Source organism: Pangasianodon hypophthalmus, chromosome 5 (assembly GCF_027358585.1).
Source record: "Pangasianodon hypophthalmus isolate fPanHyp1 chromosome 5, fPanHyp1.pri, whole genome shotgun sequence".
Classification (NCBI taxonomy): domain Eukaryota; kingdom Metazoa; phylum Chordata; class Actinopteri; order Siluriformes; family Pangasiidae; genus Pangasianodon; species Pangasianodon hypophthalmus.
Window position 1 is genome coordinate 13387182 of NC_069714.1, and position 23802 is coordinate 13410983.

The following is a 23802-nucleotide window of genomic DNA, read 5'->3' on the forward strand; positions in this document are numbered from 1 at the left end:
GGAAACAATTATTTTTTTAAAAAAGCTTGACTTGTCAAGCTTGAGAGTGTCATTTATTTACAGGCAGTATGAGGGCAGCTAGTTAAGTTTACGGAAATGTTATAACTGCATGGAATTTGATGGATGAGAGAAATTCAGTTTATCTATAGACTCATTACGATTGAAATACATTGTAGGGAAGGTTTCACATAGAAAACGGAATCAAGATGCCGTTATTTGGGCAAAATCCTTTCGATCAGGATGTCGGTGAGTGGGACTGTCTTCTGTTAGCTTATATCGCTGTGACACAGTATTGACTTAGCTTGCTAGCTGAATTAGCAAGTTACCGAGCGTTAACTGGCAGGAAAAAAATAATGACGAGCCGAGTATAAAAGCGCATAATAACGTATTTCAGAGCTACTATATTTTAAAAATATGGTAAAATAAGGTTATTCACAGTTAATTCGCTGCTAGTGTTCTGACATAATAACGTGCGTATGTCATATCCGCATACCAACTGTAGTTCCGTGCTGTAAACAGAGCCTTATTATTATTATTATTACTGTGTCATCGTTGTTATAATTACTATTATTGTTATTAGTAGTAGTAATAGTTGAATAAGTAAAAATTACTAAAAAGTGGTATAAATATATAAGTCATTCAGTATGTATTGTCTACACAGCACTGGGAACATATGATCTTGTTGTTCTGTCACTTGAAGAAAGTTCATTTACTAACTGTTTCTGTGTTTATATTGTAAAACCTTAGCTAATTCTGCTCAAAAAAAAAAAAAAAAAAAAAAAAGAACCCAACCTACAGTGCTCCTTTTATCTCAAGGTATACAGCTGAGATAAGAAATAATTATTTACAGACTGTAACTTTAGTAAAGTCACCACAAGCAGGTCTAACAGGTCGGTCTATTCTACTGTAACGTTATTGCAAAAGGTTTATTATACCTTGAAAAGCTATTGCCCAGATTTAGTTTTTCCCAGGCTATAAAGTCATGGATAATGATGGTGTAGAATTTCTTTTTAGGGCGTGTCAGATTTTCCAATTAGTCTATTTTTATTTTATCAGAATAAAGTGTTCATCTGTGGCTCTGTAAATCTTTTCCAGAACTAGAAATGTGTCACTTTTTGAGTAATTGTTGCTGCAAATAGAAATAAAGGGTTTGTGTTGAAGTGATCGCAGATGTTTTTTGTATGATCAACCCAGTGCCACGGAATCAAGGTCTTATCTGTGTGGCAATTTGTTGGTGTCAGATGTTGCTATGGCTGAATTCTGGGGGGGAAAAAATTCTTCCAATAATATACTTTGACATTTCTATTTTATAAGAGACAAAGGCAGTGGTAAAAACAGTCAGTCTGTCTAAACATGATTTCTAAACCCTTTGTAGCTAAGTGTGCCTTTCATATGATTTGATCATGATTATGGAGACTTGCGTGTTGTAGCCTAATCAATTCAGTTTGTGATCAGATACCAGCTGTCAAAATCTCTGTGATGCTCCTTCACCAAAACAGAGAAGAGCGCTCTGTACGGATAACAGCAGACCGACGTTCTCAATGTTTAAATGACCCAATAAAAGGCATTAATGACCTGACATTTAGCCACCAGAACAGATCTGACTGAGTTAATCAGTGTTTATTTCTCCACCGGTGTTAGCATGGACAGAGATCAGGCCAGTAAAGAGACAGTGAGATTTGTATTTAAATGCCATGAGTATCTTTTACCTCAGGAGATTAAACAAAGACTCATGTGATGTGGATGATGTGGATAATCAAAGGGATAACTCATTTTTCATTGTAAACATATAATTCTTTTAAATTTGACAGTAATGTTTTTGTTTTGTAAATAAATGTATGCGGGGTGTCATCTGGTGGAAGTGGAATGAAATGTAAATGTGATTTTTTTTTTTTTTTTTTTTTTTTTTTTTTTTTTTTTTTTCCCCCCCCCAGTTTTCTCTTTTGGGCAGGGGAACTAGATTTAAAAAAGTTATAACTTTACTACTGGTTGATAAGCATGCAGAATGGAAGCATATTTCCATTCATATGAAAAACTGTAGAACAATATATGAAAATATCAAAATTTGACCATGTGAATGGTTTTCCCTGGCATGTATTAATCATGTATTAATCAGCAACCATGAGTGTTTGAGTTCAGGAAATGCTGGTGTCTATTAGAAAAAGTTTAAACATCATTTAGGTTATTAGTAAAAGTGATGTTTGACTATCTTGTGTGTGTTGTTTTTTGTTGAATACAAAACAACAGAATAATACAGTGTCTTTAACAAATTATTCGTTTTCCTGCTCAGGAATCTGTGCTGCTAAGAATGTGCTAATAGAGCCGTCTTAACGTTGAAATAGTTGTTTTTTTTTTCTTACTATTACAAATAACCTGGAAAATATGTAGAATGTGATAAAAATACATATTTAAACAATGATAACAAGGACTTAAAAAAATCATTCCAGTGTTGTCGTACTTGACCTTATTAACTGCTAGAGCTCAAATCTTGATTAATCTGGACGAATGTGCCTTTAATTTTTTTTTTTTTTTTTTTTTTATAAATACTTTTGGGCAAAGTTTTATTACTGCAGAAACGTGCAAGGTGTTCAGATGTTCTGTTGAGTTTTGATGATTAGCTTTGTTTAAATAAAGTGTTTAAGCTTGGTTATTTTTGTGTTTCCAGAAAAAGTAACTAATGAAAACAACACAACGGAGGACTGGAGCCTCATTATGGATATTTGTGACCGAGTTGGGACAACACCTAATGGGTGAGTGAACCTGTGAGCCACAAAATCCATCATCCCATGAGAATGAAACTAATCAATAATATAACTTTCTTTGATATATTTATACTTCATATTAATTCATTAATTGTTGAGAATTCTTTCTTTGGTGTCAGACTTCATATTAGTCAAGTTTTTGTGATTGTCAGTTTAGTGACTACAATGCTCATGGGTATCTTTTAAGTCTTTTACTTCATCTGTATATTTTTCTAGTGCAAAGGATTGTCTCAAGTCAATCATGAAGCGAGTCAACCACAAAGTTCCTCATGTGGCCATGCAAGCACTAACAGTGAGTGCGATATTCATTTGTTGTGAATTACAGAACTTTGTTTTTCACACTCTTCAGATCTGGTGCTCTGGTGTTTTTTTTTGTTTTTGTTTTTTTTTTAAAATAAATAACTCCCAGCATATCTTATATTGAGGGTTTATAGCTCTGCCCCAGAGCACCGGAAGTGGCAGTGATCAATGTCTGACCGCTCAATCTGAGTCACTGTGCTGTCTCAGCCTGCAAAGATGTAATTTTTTTACTTTATTTTTAGCCTTCCTCTACTGCTTCCTCAAATGAAATTAGCTGGATCTTATTGCCATAGGTTTTCCCATCCAATTATATATTGAAATAATTACATACGCAGATATTTTTAGAGTATTTAAAATTGACTTGGTGCAGAAAAAACCTTCCTGTTCATACAGCAACACCTTTGTATATTATAATAATTTATTTAAAATTTTATAAATACCAGTACATTGTACAACATACGCCGGAATTAATTTCTTTCTCAATTACTGCCTTTATAATTCTTCCCACTTTAGTTGCTTGGTGCTTGTGTTGCAAACAGTGGAAAAATCTTTCATCTAGAAATCTGTTCCAGAGAGTTTGCCAGTGAAGTACGAAGCATATTGAGCAAAGTAAGGCATTTTTTCTCTCTGCATTTTATTGTTACTATAAAAAACTATAATGTGATAAATTTTTATTTTAGTGTGCGGAAAATTGAGACCTTGCTGCCTTTGTCCTCTCTCAGGTGCACCCTAAAGTGAGTGAGAAGCTCAAAGGTCTAATGGTGGAGTGGGCTGATGAGTTCCAGAAAGATCCACAACTCAGCCTCATTGGTGCCACCATCAAATCTCTGAAAGAAGAAGGAGTGATTTTCCCTTCCTCAGCCTCAAAGGTGTTTTATCTCTTTATCCAGGTCCTCAGTGAAGGCTGCATTCAGTCTAATACTCAGATCAGATATAGGTGTGTGAACGTATCCTGAAATATCTTGGTTAATATGTAAATTGGAATTAAAAAAAAACACTGGTTTGAATACAACATTTTCTGTACTGTAATATACTTTACTATGTAGTGGTGCTGTGACTTGTACAGTGAAAGCATATTTTATTTAATCATTTTTGCTTTAACCTTATGTTGCTGCCTAACAGTTTTATAGCACATAAATATGTGCATTAAATCTGATCAAAGCTATTAAAAACCATACATTTCCTCACTACATTAGTATTGTCCTTGAGTCACACAGCATCCTCTATGATTTGGCCTAGATATAGAAACACTTTCATTCAGGTCAGCTTTGCAGAAGTCATTAATTATTCATCCGGTTCACATTAACCATGATGGAAGGACAGCATCAGTACTTCCACTGCCACATCTGTAATATGGGTCAGCTTGCTTTTTGTGGGTTGCAGTATAGATGTGTTTTAGGCTACTAGTGGCAAAGTGTTCCTCACAGCCTTTCTGTTGTTAGGGAGCAGTAGGTGTTGTTGAGCAGTGATGATGAAGCATGTGAGTGAGGGACAGCTGAAAGTTTACAATGGAACTTCCTTCCACATATTTGTAACATATTCATAACATATTCGTTATACCACAAGACGACTTTTTCCCCTTTCATTTTGTTTTGACACGTGGTAGACCATTACTAAGCTTCTACTGTTTCTCTGATGAGGATGGGTTCCCTTTTGGGCCTGGTTCCTCTCAAGGTTTCTTCCTCATATAGTCTCAGGGAATTTTCCTTGTCATCATCGAGACAATGGCTTGCTCATTAAGGATAAATTCACATATTTACAATATATTTTTTGAATCCATTTATTTCTGTAAAGCTGCTTTGTGACAATGTCCATTGTTAAAAGCGCTATACAAGTAAAATTGAATCTGAATCTGTGTTCAAAGAGCACAGTGTGCATTTCCCCTTGAAAGTACCAAATATTCACTTGAGCATACCAAAGCGGCTTTGTAGAGACATTAATATAAACAGATGAGAGCTGTAGGACTTGTAGTAATATTTGTTGTAGAGTATTGTGCACTAGACTGATGCAGACCTTTTGATCTGATGAAGTAGGTGACCTTTTACTTTATTGATCTTTGTTGACTGCAGACTAGCAAGTCCAGCAGCACTACTGCCACCAACCGAGCACCTGATGATGATGACCTTGCCAAAGGTGACCTCCCTGCTGCAATGTCTATTTTATGAAGAATAGTATACTTAATTTTTTTTTTAATTAATATACTGCATTTTGTTAAAGTTATCTAGTCTTGTTATGCATTTTATTGATAATGATATTAAATAGGGAAAAATGAAATGATGAAGGTCCCTGTGTCTGGTTCTGTCCAGCCATTGAGCTATCCTTGCAGGAGCAAAAACAACAAGCCGAAACACGACCACTTCTTGTGACACCTGACCCTCCCTTCAATACTAATGGCGTTAAAGAAACACGGAAAGTGCGTGCTCTCTACGACTTTGAAGCAGCTGAGGACAATGAACTCACCTTTAAGGCTGGTGAGGTTGTTCTTGTCCTGGATGACAGGTATATACTTCCACAATAATTTTGAAAGTTTTAACATGCAAGACAAGACAGAAAACAGAATGCACACAATAACAGAAAGAATCAATCAGAGCATGAAATGGTATGCATGCTAATTAAAACATATCTCAAAATTAAGTCTATTCTCTAATCTGTAATAGATTTGATGCCAAGCTTAAGGTGCATTATTTTAGCTGTAATTCAATATTACATTTAACATACTGTTATTATTATTATTATTATTATTATTGTTATTATTGTAACACTTTCCTATTCAAAAGTGATCCAAATTGGTGGAAAGGAGAGAATCATAGAGGAGTAGGACTGTTTCCATCTAACTTTGTCACAACCAACCTAAATGTGGATCCAGAACCAGGTAAAACACTTGATAAAATGTTCTAATGTAATGTCAAATACTGTAATTTTTAAGACAACTACTGTAAATCTCCATGATTGCTCTTTACTGTAGTCACTTATGTAGAAAACACAACAGTTCCTGAGGAGCCCACAGTAGAAGCTATAGCAGAGCCAGAACCAGTGCATATAGATGAGGTAACATTAAAACCCATTTTTTACCCAACATCCACCACATTTCTTGCCATGTAAACATTTGTAAGCAGCAAATATGTCTTTCAATATTTAAATTCATTGCTGTGAATGGTTTCCATAGGAAAAGATGGACAGAACTTTGTATTTACTCCAGAACACAGACCCGGCTGACTCTAAGCCTGACAGCTCTGAGCTGATCACATTGGAGGGTACACACAAATCTTATGTGTTACCATGTTTAAATACGAACTTTATTGCTTTACTCCTTTAGGTGTTTTGTTATTTGATTAATCCTGAATTTTTCCCCATTGTAGCTGAATGTGCACAGATGAATCCTCTGATAGATGAAAAATTACAGGAGATTGACAGGTTTGTGAAAAAATCATCTTAAGTCATACAGTCTGTCAGAGAATCTAATATTAACTAACATTTGATTTTTGTTCCTGGTAGGAAGCACTCAGAATTGTCTGAGCTGAATGTGAAGGTGCTAGAAGCCCTGGAGCTCTATAATCAGTTAATGAATGAAGCTCCTCGGTATTCGGCATACTCAAAGATGGCAACTCCTCAGGGGACTTATCCAGCTGCTCCTCCTGCTGTAACTATGCAGGTGACACACACGCACAGAAATGCACCCTTGCTTTACCCTTTCTTATGCTCACGAAACTAAAACACACATTTTACTAACAGTGTAGATGTGTTAAACACCTTAGAACATGGTACCTTTGGTAACAGACTACCCAGTTTTTAGGTGAGCAAAAGTATTGGAACAGGTAGTCTTAAAGTAAATAACTCTTATTTGGTTGCATATCCCTTGCTTGCAATAACTGCATCATGCCATTGACCATCACTCACATCACCAAACTGATGCATTCTTCTTTGGTGATGCTTTGCCAGGCTTGGACTGCAGCTTCTTTCAGTTGTTGTTTGTTTTGGGGGGTTTCTCCTTTCAGTCTCCTCTTCAGGAGGTGAAATGCATGCTCAACTGGGTTATGGTCTGGTGATTCACTTGGCCAGTTTAAAACCTTCCACTTTTTCCCCCCTCTGATGAAGTCCTTTGTTGTGTTGGCAGTGTGTTTTGGGTTATTGTCTTGCTGCATGATGAAGTTCCTCCTAATTAGATTGGATGCATTTCTTTGAAATTGACAGACAAAAATTGACAGACAGAATGTTTCTGTAGACTTCTGAATTCATTCTGCTGCTACCATCATGAGTTACATCATCAATAAAGATTAGAGAGCCTGTTCCAGAAGCAGCCATGCAAGTCCAAGCCATGACACTACCTCCACTGTGCTTGACCATTGAGCTCATATGTTTTGGATCATGAGCAGATCCTTTCTTTCTCCACACTTTGGCATTTCTTTCAGTTTGGTAGAGGTTAATCTTGGTTCCAGAACTTTTGTGGCTCATTTCTGTTTTTCTTTGTGAATTCCAATCAGACCTTTTGATTCTTACTGCTGATAAGTGGTTTGCTTCTTGTGGTATGATCTCTGTGTTTCTGTTTTCTAAGTCTTTTTCGAACAGTTATGTCAGGGTTGTTTTTTGGGTTTTTTTTTCACAGCTCTCACAATGTTTAGGTCATCAACTGCTGTGGTTTGTGTTCCATGTCTGGTTGTTAGTACACCAGTGGTTTGTTTCTTATTTAAGACATTCCAAATTGTTGTATTGGCTATGCCAAAACCTTTTTCAAAGGCTCTGATTGATTTACTCTCTTTTCTCAGCTTTAAAATGATTTGCTTTTCTCCCATACACAGCTCTTTGGCCATCATATTGGTTTATCCTTTTTAAACACAAATGCAGTTATCACAGACCAAACCCAGGGCTACCAAGAGTAGACATTCAGAGCTATGAATTGTTTAAACAATGAATCTAACAGGGCACACCTGGGCACCAGAAACACCTGTCAGTCATGTGTTCCAATACTGTTAATCACTTGAAAAATGGGTGGGTTCACATCTAGATGTAAGTATCAGGAAATGAAAGTTGAAATTCTGATCTATCGTCTCATATTCATCAACTCAAACCCAGATGTCTTCAGTGTACAGCAAAAACAAAAGAATCGCCTTGCTGCTCCAATACTTTTGAGGGGACTGTGTGTAGACTGGACCGGTAATTTAAATTATCTGCAGCAGTATCACAGTGCATGCCAGAATGCCAGCCAATAGCGAGTAGCAGTAGTTCAGATCTTTGTGATGTTATACTGAGCGAATCTCACCTAAGAGTGAGTGCAGTGTGGTTTGTAAAGGCCAGTTGTCATCAATCAATACCCCAAGGTTCCTTTGCAGGTGATATTTATGAGGAGCCAGTCTGATGGTAATGTTGTAATGGATTGCAGGACTAATTGGGATGATGAGACATTCTGTCTTCAAGTTAAATTTGTTTTTACCTGTTCTCTGATGACAAGATGAAACTTGTTGTGACTAGTATTATCTGGCCCTAAAGGACAGGCAGAGTTGGGTGTATACCAGTAGTGAAGCGTGTCGTATAAATGGATGACTGGATCTAGAGAGGTTAAGTGTGGTGAGTGCATTGATCCCTGAGGACCTAGCAACCTGTTGTCCTAGCAACCTACCACTTCCACAAGCCCCTGTAGGGCTGTCCACAAAGGTAGAATTTAGCTGTTAGTGGCTGCGTCCTTCAAATTAGAAAATGTGGAAAGAAACTCATCTAAAGGTTGATGATGATGGTGGAGTATGGCTAAGAATTATGGTTAATGTGGTGAAGATTTTTTTAATATCATGGTGCTGCTAATAAGCATTTGTTGTACTGGGAGAAAAAAGGAGAGTAAGAGTTTAGTTTTCAGTCTTATAATTGTCATTTCTTGCTTTGTGTCATTCCCCCTTGGCGATCTCTTGAAAATGAGCAAACCTGTTCTTCCTCACCCAGTTAAACAAGAAGTGTGGGTGAAGTCACAAATTCATATCTCACTGAGTCCCAGGAGTTGAAGTGATGACTGGATGGATAAAGTAGGAATGAACTGAGCTTTATTGAACACAGATTGGCATTACTAGAGACCAGTGGTGTAGATTGTCACAGCAGACGCAGACCTGCGAAACGTATGTATGGTGAAAAATATTGGGAGAGGGACCTCTAGAAAATAGCATGGAAAATAGGGGTTTAGATTTGAGCATGTTCCTTGCTAGTGAGTAATAGACTTGCAGGTTGGTAGGGTAGATTTACAGAGCTTAGCATGAGCTCAATCCACAATCACACTCGGTTGATGCTGCCACATCACTGCAGTAGTGTTTCTCTATTGGGCATGCTGATTAATTAGAGCTCACAGTGTGCTCACACTGTATAGCAGCAAAGCTCCAGCTGAAATCGACCAAAACAAATGGCTAGATGCACTGGAAATATTATGGTAATAATAGTAAGATTTCTGGTGTCGGGCACAATATTCTTGTCCTCACTGTGAAATTAAATTGCCACCTACATGCAATCTGCAAGATGTAACCTATACATGACATTTACCAAAACAAAATCATGCGGCTGATACTTTGTGCTTTGCCTAAAATGAAAACAAAGTAGCTGGGGAATTTCCTCTGTCATTTGCAGCAAGAGTCCATGTGCTGTTAAGTGTCCTCAAATGTTGTCTCATTAGGTGTTTTCTGCTAGTTTTGTGATAAAGACTGATCATGACTGTTGTGATCACAATTTTACAGTGTAATGAACTGTTACACGTTACATCATATAGCATATTAATTTAGGTGTCATCTTACTCTAAGCAGGCAAACCTTTTTTTCTGGCAAACAGCGTTGTTTCTGCTGGTGTTGTGGTAAAAGTGTGGATTATGCATGCATTCCTGTGGGTTTTTTTAAATGAAATTTTTTAGGTATATACACTATATGGCCAAAAGTTTATGGACACCTGACCATAACATTCATATGTGCATTTAAACATCCTATTCCAGATTTAGTTCCCCTTTGCAGTTATAATAACCTCTACTCTTCTGGGAAGGCTTTCCACTAGATTTTGGAGCGTGACTGTGGAGATTTGCGTTCATTCAGCCACAAGAGCATTTGTGAGGTCAGGCACTGATGTCAGGCGGGGAGGCCTGCTGCACAGTGAGCATTCAAGTTCATCCTAAAGGTGTTCAGTGGGGTTGAGGTCAGGGCTCTGTACAGGCCACTCGATTTCTTTTACTTCAACCTTGGCAAGCCATGTCTTCATGGACCTCAGTATGTGCACAGGGGCATTGTCCTACTGGGACAGGTTTGGGCCCCTTAGTTTCAGTGAAGGGAAATTGTAATGCTAATGCACACAAAGACATTTTAAACAATTGTGTGCTTCCAGCTTGGTGGCTTGGGGAAGGCTCACATATGGGTGTGATGGTCAGGTGTCCACATACTTTTGGCCATATAGTGTACGGTTTATTTAGGAATGCTGAGTCACTGACTGATTTATGTTAAAGTTGAGATTTCATCTCTTATTGTTCCTGCAATTCTTTTAGGGTTACCCAGGCCAACCCTCAGGGGCTTATGTATCTGGTGGCGTCCCACAAGGCTACAGTCTGGGCTCAGACCAAGCTGCCCCCCTCTGCTCGCTGCCCCCCACAGTGAACTCTACAGCCCCTGGTCAACCTTCACAGCCTCCCTACATCAGGTACCTTCTTAATCATGGAACTAAAGAATATAATTATAATTGTGTGTGTGTGTGTGTGTGTGTGTATATATATATATATATAATTATTACACACACACACACGATAATATAGATATAATAATGTTTTGTGGCTTATTTAAAATAATTCTGGTTTGCATTCCTCTTGTAGTGGTTTGGGCGCACCATATATGAACCAAGCTCCTAGCACTTACCCGCCACAGATGGCTATGGACATGTCTGCTTATCAGAATGCTAATCCCGGTATGCCTCCACCCCCTTATCCAGTGGCACCTCCTGCCCATCCTTCATCCCAGCAGCAGCAGACAGCTTATTACCCACAGCCCCTCCTATAAAGCTGTGCATATCACTTTCAATGCGGTAAAACTCTGAAGTCACCTGATGTTGAGGATGTACTGTAGACATCCGGCTCAGCAGCAGCTCACAACTCACCATTGGAAAAATGCAATTAACTGGCTTTTGAAGGGTTTGTTTTCCCTTTTATGAACATATTTCATTTAAATGTACACTTGTGCATCATTCTTCTTTTCTGTTAATAAGAACACACACAAGCCTTCACCAGCATGCTATATTCATAACTGAACATATTCATGACATACATTCTCACCCTGAGATAAGAACAACATAATTTATTGGAAACGTTATAGGATTCTTTAAAATTGGTCTTTTGTTTTGTTTTGTTTTTTTCTTTCATACTGTTTTTAGCAAACATTTTTTTGACAGACTGACAATTGAGGAGTCATAAAAAAAACACAGAAAGTAATGAAAATGTTCACAAACCACCAAAATGCTGAAATAAATAAAAGTGCCATGACATTCAGCAATTTGGTTAATATCCATGTTTACATTAAAAGCCTGAACATTTTAACACAGTTAACTGTTGTGTTGAAATCAGACTGCTGTTATATGGAGAAGCAGTAGCAGTTAGGGACCATCACAGTAGGCTGCTGAGATCAGAGGCTCATGTAAGCAGGTTTTATAAGATTGGCTTTGATATGAGCTGAAAGTGGGCACAAATGCAATCCCTTTAGGCTTAATTCCTGAGTTTCTATGTAGAAGTACCATTTTATTGTGCGAGTAATAGTGCTTTCACTGTAGTTGGATTTCTCTAATTTAACCTCTATAAAATTACTCTGCAAAGGAATAAATCATGGTGATGCTTTAAAATGAAATTATAAATGATGCCTTATATGGCCTTTATGTGTGAAATTCTTTTTTGTGTTAGATACATAGATGTAAAATATATTTTGGTGGACAACTGTAATGCTTTGACCAAATAATCATCATTACTTAAGAGTTATGGAGTACTCTGTTGTTTTCTTAATGTTCTTTATTGCAATACTAATATCAGAATGAATATAGTCTGGAAGTCTCCTTAGTTTTTCAAAATCAAATTAGTTCATTTCACATTCAATATGTCAAAGAGATCTGAGCAAAACCAGTGTCCAATTTGTAGTATGATGTAGACAGGAGAATCATGTTCACTTTATTTTCGTAACCTGCCTCAATTAATGTATTGTATATTCAATGTAAAATATTTGGCTTTTCTGTATTGCACCTATCTGTATGATAATCATTTACCAACAGATGCCTTGTTCTGTCAGATGATGGAAGTCAAATAAGAGCATGCAATTTTTGGAATTAATTGCAGATGCTGCTGTATATCTGTAAAAATCTGTATGTTTTATGAGATTTAAATATTTAGGTAAATGTTCCTATATAAGCCTGTATACTTCTGGCAAACCCAATGTTTTATAACACAAAAGTCACTTTGCATCCTCATTTTTAAGATTACTTTTGTAACAGTAAATTGTAATATCTTTCCAAATAAATTTGCCTTGTGTTCCAAATGGTTTTAGAGATTGTTGGAATTGTTTGAAACCCCTGTCACCAATGTTGAGAATCAAATATTAAAATGATCAAACTCTGGTCCTGCTGTACGAAAACGAACACCACACACATTGCAACCATTCAAGATCACTTAAGGTGATCAATGCAATATGCACACCAATGTCTTCTAAACATGTTTCAGAGATACATTAAACTCTGCAACAAAAGCTATGAACAACTACACAAATCACAGATCTTATTTCTTTAGTCAGGTCAAGATCCTGTGCAATGCAATTTAGAAGACTCACAGTGCTGCCTTTCTGATGGACATGCACATGAGAATCTACACCAGGGTGCATGACCTTTAGAATTCCATACCACCCTACCAAGATATTCATTATACATAATACACATGAATACTTCAAATAGTGTTGTTATGGTTTTAATAAGTGGAAACCTATCTACATTTTATGAGGAAATGTTTGTGAACAGAAATGCTAAACTGTCAGACTATTTAGCTAGTTCACAGAAATATTTATTAGAATATTTCATTTGAACACTAAATCTCTGGCCTCCTCACATCCTTGTGGTTGTTTCCCTAATGCTTGAAATGGGGACGTCACCTCAAATCAATGCAGATGTGCCACAAATGGCTCTGCTCATTTTCCTATCTTCTAGGAATGGCTCTGCTCATTCTCCTATGTTCTATCTAAGCAGGAGTACTGTTCAACTACATTACAATATGAACGTGAATAAGACAAGCAGTGTGTATGGAATAGATTACTTGCTAGAGCCAAAGGCAATCATTCTGGTGAAGAAAATGTGAAATACACTACACAAATGGTATCGCTTTTCTTTAATGACATGCAGAAAATGTACCACACTGAAAGGCAAAACCTTCATTGCATTGCTCTTGTGTCTGACATCCCGCAAGGTAGCCAACTATAGTATAGATCAAGGGTATTAAACAAAAATTTGTGAAGTTACCTTGAAATGCTTACACATTGGTGATTAGTTTATGGATATAAGTAAGACAATTAGAAGTGGTTATGTTTTGTTTCACAGTGCTGCTTCAAGTTACCACTTTTGAGTGATGGTTCGGAATCAACAGATTCAAACAGATTTGTATTATATTTGAAGTGAGGAGAACAAACTTCTCTGTCCATCCAGTTTATGTTAGCTTTTTTTAAACAATGTTGTCAGTTCATTAATCATTAAAAGAAGGTAAATAAAAGGAAAAATCGATGAAATCTTGTGAAAGCTCAGCACGTTCTAAGCTAATGTCTTTAGCCCTGTAGTTGGTCTCGTTCTCCAACATGAGGAACAAGCAAGTTTAGCTAGCTAACACAGATGCAAACTATTTCCTGGTCCCATTGAATTCACTTCAAAGTAACATTGGATTTCTTCAGTTTGTTATAGCTACCTTTACCTAGGCTAATGATACTGAATTTGTAATGCTAGTGTATAACTTAATTTTATGTTAGCTATGAAGAAGCCTTTTTTTGTCACATATACATTACAGCACAGTGAAATAAATTTCATCGCATATCCCAGCTTGTTAGGAAGTTGGGGTCATAGTGCAGGGTCAGTCATGATACAGCACCCCTGGAGCAGAGAGGGTTAAGCTAAGCTAGCCTTGCTCAAGGGCCCAACAGTGGCAGCTTGGCAGTGATGGGGCTTGAATCCCAGCATCATCTAACCCAGAGCCTTAATCTTAGGGTTCCTTCCCAGACCATACACAGATAAGGGGAGCCACATTTTGCCATTTGCTATGGGTGTGGATTAGTGTTTTGCCCCATCCTAGATTTCCAATCCAATAAAGACACTGGGTCTCACCTGGCCACCCCTGAGCATATTTGGACAATGTAAATTGTTTTGTCAGAAAATGTTTCCAGCATAAAACTATAGATAGTGTGTTGATGGGCAAGCTTTTGACCAGAACTTGCCGCCAGCATAAAAAAAAAAAAAACACACACAAAAACTTATGGACGTGTATAAGTGAAATGCGCATGCGCAGAAGCTCTTCGTAGGACGTATGAATAGGTAGGACCACATATACATATATATATATATATAAATGGGTAGAACAATTTGTTCGAACATCTCTACTCCAGAGTGATAACAGACTTTTATGGAGGCTTATTTCTTGTGAAATAGAAGAGAAAAACCCGAATATGCAGAGAAAGTCCAATGTAAAATCCACTTTATCGCGGTGAAATTGCACAGGGACAGCTGCATGTCTACCTGCGTGACCTTTAGCTGATGACGCAGGAGCTCATCGGGCGCTATAGAGGCGAGCGCGCGCCACTGTACACACACATATATACACACACACAGCTGGAGCTCACGCGCAGTGAAACAGGAAGCGCGCGCAGTAGCCGAGCTTCGCTCTCTTTCTCTTTTTCTCTTCGTGTAAAGGTCCGTAAAGCCGCAGGTGAAGCTGGAGGCCAGCGTGCATCTCTCTCCTCAGTATGAGTGCAGCGGCAGAGAGAGACAGCCTCCTCCATGGAGCGACGAACTGGCCCAAATGTCCCGACACATCTACACTCGACACGGGACAAACGACGGAGCTTCTAAAGCCGTCTTTCAGGTAAACAGACTGTATGGAGAGCTGTGTGAGGGAGCATATATCCTCTAATACTGTTTTGTGTTTCCATTTTTGATATTAGAAGTGTTGCTGTCTCGGGATTAGTTCCCTCCAGATGTGCATTCATATTATCTTTTGGAAAAGTTATCTTTTATACGTATAATAGAGTCTTATAATATGTATATTTCTGGTTATTGTGTACACTACACGATTATGAAAACTACCATTTAAATTTCTTAATGTATTTTGTGTGTGTATGTGTCGTTAAGCTTTATTTCACATTAAGTATTTCAGAAATCATGAAGCAAGCTGGTTATAGCTGGAATGACACTATTTTTCTTTTTGAATTTAAATGTTGAACTTTAGTGTTCATCGGTTCATTCATTTCTAAACGAATTCATCCACACTCTCAGAAAAAATAGTGCTTAACTGTAGCTTTCCTTGTCACTGGGGTGGTGTTCTCAATCTTCTGTGCCTTTAATATCTTTTACCTGGAAATGTGGATATTGTGTAACATGGACTGAAATATTTTTAAAGTAAGGATTTTAAAGATGCACACTATATGCACTATATTAGTACACATTTGTTCTGAAAGTGCATACATCAGTCTCGCTTGTTGGACTATAACTATGTTTAATAATAAGATTTTTATAAGTATTTATTCATGTGCATGTGTGTTGTATAATCTGAGCAGACTGCATTTGATCACACTGCAAGCAGCCAATCTGAAGGACAGTCTAGCCATGTAGAGACATCGTCGTGGTGTCTGTGTGCCACTGCAGCGTCCAGCTCCTTGGAGACGATGTGACACATTTTCATAAGCTTTTGCATCTCTTTGGCACATTATTATTTAATACCCTTGATACCCCAAAACACAACAACTTGTTTTTCTCTTTTTATAAGCATTTGAGATTATAAAATGCATTAATGCTTTAATAGAGCCTTTAGTAGTCTTTTGTAGAGCCTTTAGAAGTCAATATGTGGCTTAGCTGCAATTGTACATAAAAAATAGATAAATGTTATTTATCCTTAGTATAAATAATCTTCCTATAAAAAAACTGTGTACTTTTCATATTGCTTATGAATGTTATGCATAAACATATCATGGCAAAATATATTATTCAGTGGCAGCATGTTTCAGCATCTTACAGTTTTGTACCAGAGTGTAGGACTGTGTGCTTGTGTGCTTGTGTGTGTGTGTGTGTGTGTGTGTGTGTGCGTGTGCGCGTGTGTGTTGTGGAAGAGGGGGAGGTATGTGTGAAGGTGCCCTTGCTGTACCTAAACTAGAGAATGTGATGAATGGCTTGTGCTCCTGTTGCAGATCAACAGAGGCACCTATTCCCGCCGCAGCCGTCTCAAGAGGTCCGATGGCAGCACTACTTCCACCAGCTTCATCCTCCGTCAGGTAGGAATATTTAGCATGAGAATCCCACTATCTACTAACCATCTACTAATTATTACATTGTGAGATTTAAACTACAGGGTATCCCAAAAACCTCTTTACACAGGGGAAATTGACACTTTTTGGCAAAATGTCTTCCAAAATTTTTCATACTTAGATTATATATTTTTTTCAGATAGCTTTTAAGAATGCCTTTGACAAAAGAAGAATGTGTTGAAATCATTATCATGGCTGGATCAGGAAGCTGCCGCAAGGTTGCGTTGGACATGAAATTACATGCATGACACCAGATGTGTCATGAGTGGTAGAGATGACTCCATGTGTGTTTACAAAGAAATGGCAATCATGTAGAGAATGTTTTGTAAGTAAAGTTACATTTTGCTAAAAATTTATTAATTTAAAAAAAATATTAATTTCCACTATGTATGGAGACCTTTGGGACACCCTATAGTAAACAATTTTGCTAGCAAGCAAGAGTGTACAGTAGAGAGAGACCTAGCTAGCTGGCTAGTAGGTTTAAATTGGCAGTGACAAACAAGAGTGCAAATTAAAAGTATACATTCCTTTTTTTTTTTAACCTGGGTTTGTATAGCCTCTGCCTAAGTAGTAAATGCCCTTAATCACATTACATATGTCAGCTTAAAAATAATATAGGGCAACACAGTGGCAAAACTGCCTCACAGCTCCAGGGTCCACAGCTGGATTCCGAACTGGGGTTGTTGTCTGTGTGGCTTTCCTCTGGGTTCTTCCTTCTTCCTAAAAATGTGCTGGTAGGTGGTGATTGCTAATGTTAAATTGTGTGTGCACAATGCACTGTGATGGACTAGCATCTCATGCAGAGTGTATTGCTGCCTTGCTCCCAAAGTGTTCCTGGGATAGGCTCTGGATCAACCACAACCATGTCCAGGATGAAGTGGTTACTGAAGATAAATGATGAGAAATAACAAAATAATGGCAGAATGATGAAATTGTTGAAAAGCTTCTCTTTCGCAATAATTGCACTGCACTGATCATCTTTCTGGCCATCTTTGTCAGTGACCAGGCTTTATTAGCACAGCATTGAGACTCATAGTAAAACAAACTATGAATCTTAGAATAATAACTCAAATACGTATGAAAAATAATAAAGTAGCAGTGCAGTGGGCCATTGCTTACATTTTCTACTGAATGTAGCATAGGACTGTTTGCAAGGTGAGTGCACTCAAGAAGTGTACTACACTCTGCTAAATTATAGCATTCAAGCAAACATTGTAGTAGATTTTTTTGTACTAATTTTTCTTTGGAATTTTGGTATAATAAAACACAAATGGTAAATAAGAAAACACAAATATCTATCCTTTATTAAGAAACGTATTTGTGAAAAACTTTAACACTTCCTTTATAGCATTTGACAATACTGATGTCCATCAGAATGCTTGACTTCCAGGAAGATGATTCTCACTTTCCTGGATGTAAATGAAAATGCACTCAGTTGCTTTTTCAGGAGCAGTTGTAAACCCATAGGTTGTACTTTATATATTCCCATTGTAACTTTTTGATATTCGAAGAATCGAAGATTGGATTCCGAGTTTGAGTTGTGTGAAATGTGGTACAATCTCAGTTGCATTAACACTGGTTAGTGTTTATACTGGAAGAGGCTGATGGAATTTGAAGTGCTCCTGAGGGAAATAATAGCTTTAATGTCTGTGTCAGTTTGCCTAGCTACAGCAGCCTCTGAGTTCACCATCCCTCATGCATCTTTCATGAAAGACAGGCGGCTTTTAAAAGATCTCTATGCAGCTCTTTGACAAATGCAAATGTTCTTGTGTTGTAAAGTCATTATGATATGATGTGCCTACCATAGTGAACGCATCAGTTGCCATGGGTACAGAAGAAAAGCTACTTGGGATTATAAGGCTACTGTACAGCTGTGCATGTTATTTATTTATTTATTTATTTTCATTTTCATGTTCTGTGGGTTAATATGCTTATTTACTCATTTGTTCATTTATCTTCACTAACTGCTTTATCCTCATCAGGGATAAAGATTTTATTTTTATTTAGTAATATACTGTATGTCTTAGGTTAATACAGCACATCTGTGCAACACAGGAGTGTGACAGTGTGTGTGAAATATAGGTCCCTTTGCACCTTGAGAACTTCCGTTTTTGAGTAGCTTGCAAGTTTTATTTTAGCACTGAAGTCAAAACAGTGCCCTCCATCTGGAGGCATTAATCATTCGACTTTGTGGATTGGGTTTTCGTTGGGATTCAGGGATTAATTTTATTTGCACAAACTTATGGTTGATACCAAAAACTTTACTCAAGAATTTCAGAGTAATTGTCTAAAACTGTGTGATAAATGGCACAGTATGCTTAGTCCTTTTTTTCTATAAACTTAAGCCCACTCATATAATTGTTACAAAAGAGTTGTGTGGCCCTGTGGTGACGCAGATGAATACCTCAGTAAAGGAATATGACTCAGGCACTGAGCTGCAGCCATGGAAACTAGTCAGATCTCCACTGCACTGAAGTACAGTCACAACTCTATAATTGACAAGGACATTTTTTTCATCATATCTTGGTCTTGTCTCAAATATTTATTTATTTTTCGACAGGTCTTTGTAAGTAATATTTTATACACAGCATGCTCTAAACCCAACGCCATTTATTAAAAAGCATCCAAAAATACATTGTTATAACTTCAGTTTTTAATGTATATCTAATTTTAGTAAAAATCCTACAGCTAAACCACAAGGAAATATTTGTGTGTCTCAGCACTGGGATTTAGTTAGCCTTGTTGCCTTCTAACATTGGGTAATTAGTGTTAGATGATATCGACATGTAATTTAAGCCTGTGGTAATAGAAATAATTATATATGTAGAAGTCTTAATCTTTTTTTAAGCTCTGTTCGGTGTAATAAAGCTGAAAAGTGACTTGTAGATGTATACAAAAAGAATTAATGAACAATTTCAGTACTAACATGAGTCTAACATTAGGCACAGCAGGCACTCATGACCACTAACATTACTGGTCATGAGTGCCTGCTTTAAGACATTAATTCATGAGCTGTGCACTACATGGCTGAGCTGTTTAATCTATTTATTATTAGTGTTGCTGAGTCCTCTGAACAGTTCATCAGCAATCTACAGTGACTTGATAACTCTGATATTCATGATCTTTATTATGTTGTTCATTAATGTCCTTTTGGTTCTTCATTATGATTCATGATTATTGTCACCAAGCTAGTAATATTCATAATGAATCTTTGATAGTTTGATTTTTTCTTAGATTAGGAACACGACTTGTAATAGCACAACTTGATTTAGGATTTAACTGGCAGAAAGAGAGATACTAAATACTCTGTTCTATCGTGTTAGGTACACTTTCAATAATTTTGTACGTCAGCCAACAGGTTTGAATGTAAATTTTCACTGTGTTTAGGTTTTATCAACTATTAAAACTTTAACTATTGAACCAAATAGTTTCAGCGTAACCTTAAGTTCTAACCATCTACCCTCTAGTAGGTGCAACATCTTCATAAACAAAACTACTCATTGATTCTGCAAATGCACAAAACCACTGTGTGTACAGTAAAAACACTGACTATAAATGCATTTTGCTTTTATTTTATTTTGTGAGGAGGATAATGATTTCTTCATCTAAGAGGATTTTCTTGTGTATTCTGTGATCAATGGATGGCCAACTCCTTGAAATACACTATTACAATAGCACATATAAACAGGAGGGTACAAATTGGCTAATTTGATATCAGCCAGCACTTAGAGCTCTTAGATCAAATTGAGATTATTTGTAAGGTTGCATATAATGTAATGTTTATTTGTTATATTGTTCAGAGTATTCAAATGCAGATTAGGTTTGCGTCCACTTGTTTTTCACTTGTTTGTTAATATGCCCAAGCAGCAGAACAAATGAAGTATAAATACTTTAGATAACTTTACTCATATTTATTGTAAAGCACAATCTATTTCAATCAACAAGTGTTGTCTGTAGATGAGCTAGGTAACTTAAAGGGTCACGGCAGTTTTTAGACTGACTTTATGTAGTTTAATTCTAAGTAAAGTACAGTCTTACTAAGTATATGGCAAGTGTTCTCATAATATCTCTGAAATATAAATTCAAGTAAATTCAAAATATGTAACAAGTTTAATTTATGTCCCAGTTTAGTCCAAAGCAAATATAGAAACAGTATGGTGGTGTAAAAAATAATATTTTTTTTATACTTTATGTATTTGATGCACTTATCGTAGACTCTGTAATGAAGTACTCAATATGTCAATCCATCAAAGATACACTTTCCCTGTTGAACATTAGAGGGCAGCTGTGTTCCACTGTCTTCATACCCTCCAGAGTATGATGCAGTAATTATCAGCAGTAGATCCCAGTAGATTATTTGGTCATAATTATATGACACGAATGTTCTCTACCATTATATCACTAGATTAAATGATGAATATGAATAAGAAAATGAGAATATAATACTTTTCCCCCCCCAAAAATTACTGATTTGTAATTTGTGCATATACTGTGGGCTATATTATATACTACTATGTTTGTAAGATATTGAACAAACAAAAAGTCTCCAGAGTTTACACAGAATGGTGAAAAAACAAAAAACATTGAGTGAGCGACATTTCTGTGGGTGTAAATGCCTTGTCTATAAGAGAGATCAGAGGAAAATGGCCAAATTGGTTCAAGCTTTGCTTATAGAGTGCTTATTCGAGTTACTACAGACTTCCTGTCAGCTCAGACCAGTCTGGTCATTCTCCTCTGAGCTCTCACATCAACAAGGTGTTTCAGACCCTCTGCACACAGGATGTTTTTTTGGTTTTTCACACCATTCTGTGTAGACTGTTATGTGTGAAAATCCCAGAAGACCAGCAGTTTCTGAAATACTCAAACCAGCCCATCTGGCACCAACAACCATTCCACAGTTAAAGTCACAGAGATCACACTTTTTCTTCCTTCTGATGTTTGGTGATTACAGCATAAGTGAGCAGGTGTACAGGTGTTGCTATTAAAGAATATATATATAATGTGTGTGTGTGTATGTGTATATATATATATATATATATATATATATATATATATATATATATATATATACACACACACATATATACACTTATGGAGCACTTTATTAAGAACACCTGTACCCCTAATCATTTATGCAATTATCTAATCAGCCAATCATGTGGCAGCAGTGCGATGCATAAAATCATGCAGATATGGGCCAGTAGCTTCAGGTAATGTTCACAGCAACCATCAGAATGGAGGAACAATTGTGATCTCAGTGATTTTGACTGTGGTATGAGTGTTGGTGCCAGAAGGGCTAGTTTGAGTATTACTATCTCCTGGGATTTTTACACACAACAGTCTCTAGAGTTTACTCAGAATGGTACAATAAAGAAAAATCATCCACTGGGCAGCACTTCTGCGGATGGAAATGCCTTATTGATGAGATAGGTCAAAGGAGAATGGCCAGACTGGTTCTGCCAGAAAGGCTACAGTAACTCAGATAACCACTCAGTACAATTGTGGTGAGCAGAAAAGCATCTCAGAATCCACAACACATCGAACCTGTAGGCAGATCGGCTACAACAGCAGAAGACCACATTGAGTTCCACTTCTGTCAGCCAAGAACAGAAAGCTGAGGCTGCACTGGGCACAGGCTCACCAAAACTGGACAGTTGAAGACTGGAAAAACGTAGCCCGGTCTGATGAATCTCAATTTCTGCTGAGGCACACAGATGGTAGGGTCAGAATTTGGAGCCAACAGCATGAATAATTGCATGATGCAATCATGAAAACATGGAACAGTATCTCAAAGGAATGTTTCCAACATCTTGTGGACTCCATGCCACAAAGAATTGAGGCTGTTTTGAGAAATAAGGGAGGCCCTACCCAGTATTATTATAGCGTTCGTAATATGTTTGTGTGTGTGTGCATATATATATATATATATATATATATATATATATGTATGTATGCATGTGTGTGTCTGTGTGTGTGTGTGTGTATATATATATATACTTCTCGGTTGGTCTCGGTTCAACACTCCCAGTCTTTCTGAATTTGTTAAGTTTGGCTACAGTGTCGTGTGTGATGTGCTTGCCATGTTTTCTGTTAAACTCCATTGCAACCTTGCGACAGCTTCCTGGTCCAGCCATTAGAATGATTTCAATACATTCTTCTTTTGTCAAAGGCATTCTAAAAGGCTATGTGGGAAAAAAAAATATATATATATATACAATATCTACAGTATATATATATATATATATATATATATATATATATATATATATATATATATATAATGTATATATATATATATATATATATATATATATATATATGAACTAAGTATTAAAAATTTTGGCATACAGTCAGGTCCATAAGTGTTTGGACAGTGACACAATTTTGTAATTTTGCCTCTGTACACCAACACAGTGAATTTGAAATGAAGCAATGTGAAATGTAATTGAAGTGTAGACATTCAGCTTTAATTCAAAGGGATTAACAAAAATATTCCATTAACAGTTTAGGAATTACAACCATTTTTTACTTAGTCTCTCCATTTTTACAGGCTCAAAAGTAATTGGACAATTGACTGATAAGCAGTTTCATGGTCAGGTGTGGCCTGTTTCCTTGTTATTCCATGACAAGTTAAGGAGATAAAAGGTCTGGAGTTGATTCCAAGCATTGAATTTGCATTTGATAGCTGTTAATGGGAACTCTCAATATGCGGTCCAAAGAGGTGTTGATGTAAGTGAAGGAGGCCATCATTAGGCTGAAAAACAAAACAGACCTATCAGGGAGATATCAGAAAATTTAGGAGTGGCCAAATCAACAATCTGGTACATTCTTAAAAAGAAGGAATGCACCGGTGAGCTCAGCAGCACCGAAAGGCCTGGAAGACCACGGAAGACAACTAAAGTGGATGATCACAGAATTCTTTTCTTGGTGAAGAAAAACCCCTTCACAACATCTAAGCCAGGAACACTGTGGAGGAGGCCAGTGTATCATTGTTAAAGTCTACAATCAAGCAACACTTTCATAAATGTAAATACACCACTGGTAACACTGAAGAACACAAAGGCCAGATTTGATTTTGCTAAAAAAAAAAAAAAAATGAAAGACCGACGAGTTCTGATGCAAGATTAACTAGTACCAGAATGATGAGAAGAGAAGAGTATAAAAAAAGGAAAGGAAAGGCTCATGAGCCAAAGCATACCACATCATCTGTCAAACATGGAGGG

At 36.9% G+C, this 23802-nt stretch overlaps 2 protein-coding genes across 2 annotated transcripts in view; both read left to right on the forward strand.

Moving 5' to 3' along the window:
- Nucleotides 1-60: 60 nt before the first annotated feature.
- On the forward strand, nucleotides 61-12653 carry stam2 (signal transducing adaptor molecule (SH3 domain and ITAM motif) 2). Its single transcript, XM_026912750.3, has 14 exons — nucleotides 61-246; nucleotides 2666-2750; nucleotides 2979-3054; nucleotides 3576-3671; nucleotides 3785-3931; nucleotides 5132-5195; nucleotides 5369-5561; nucleotides 5840-5934; nucleotides 6028-6110; nucleotides 6229-6316; nucleotides 6422-6476; nucleotides 6558-6714; nucleotides 10555-10706; nucleotides 10876-12653. The coding sequence occupies exons 1-14, from the start codon at nucleotides 207-209 to the stop codon at nucleotides 11057-11059; spliced, it is 1515 nt and encodes a 504-aa protein (XP_026768551.2). The 5' UTR covers nucleotides 61-206; the 3' UTR covers nucleotides 11060-12653.
- A 1996-nt stretch (nucleotides 12654-14649) lies between these two features.
- cacnb4a (calcium channel, voltage-dependent, beta 4a subunit) overlaps nucleotides 14650-23802 on the forward strand; it is a 36552-nt gene continuing 27399 nt past the window's right edge. Inside the window, exons 1-2 of the mRNA XM_026912718.3 lie at nucleotides 14650-15144; nucleotides 16463-16546. Of these exons, the coding sequence (XP_026768519.1) occupies nucleotides 15082-15144; nucleotides 16463-16546 (147 nt within the window). The 5' untranslated portion in view covers nucleotides 14650-15081. The remainder of the gene's footprint in view (nucleotides 15145-16462; nucleotides 16547-23802) is intronic.

Coding starts and splice junctions, on each gene's coding strand:
- stam2 (XM_026912750.3), top strand. CDS start 207: ATGCCGTTATTTGGGCAAAATCCTTTCGATCAGGATGTCG. Junction 5,196..5,368: donor TGATGATGACCTTGCCAAAG/GTGACCTCCCTG, acceptor GGTTCTGTCCAG/CCATTGAGCTATCCTTGCAG. Junction 5,562..5,839: donor GTTCTTGTCCTGGATGACAG/GTATATACTTCC, acceptor CCTATTCAAAAG/TGATCCAAATTGGTGGAAAG.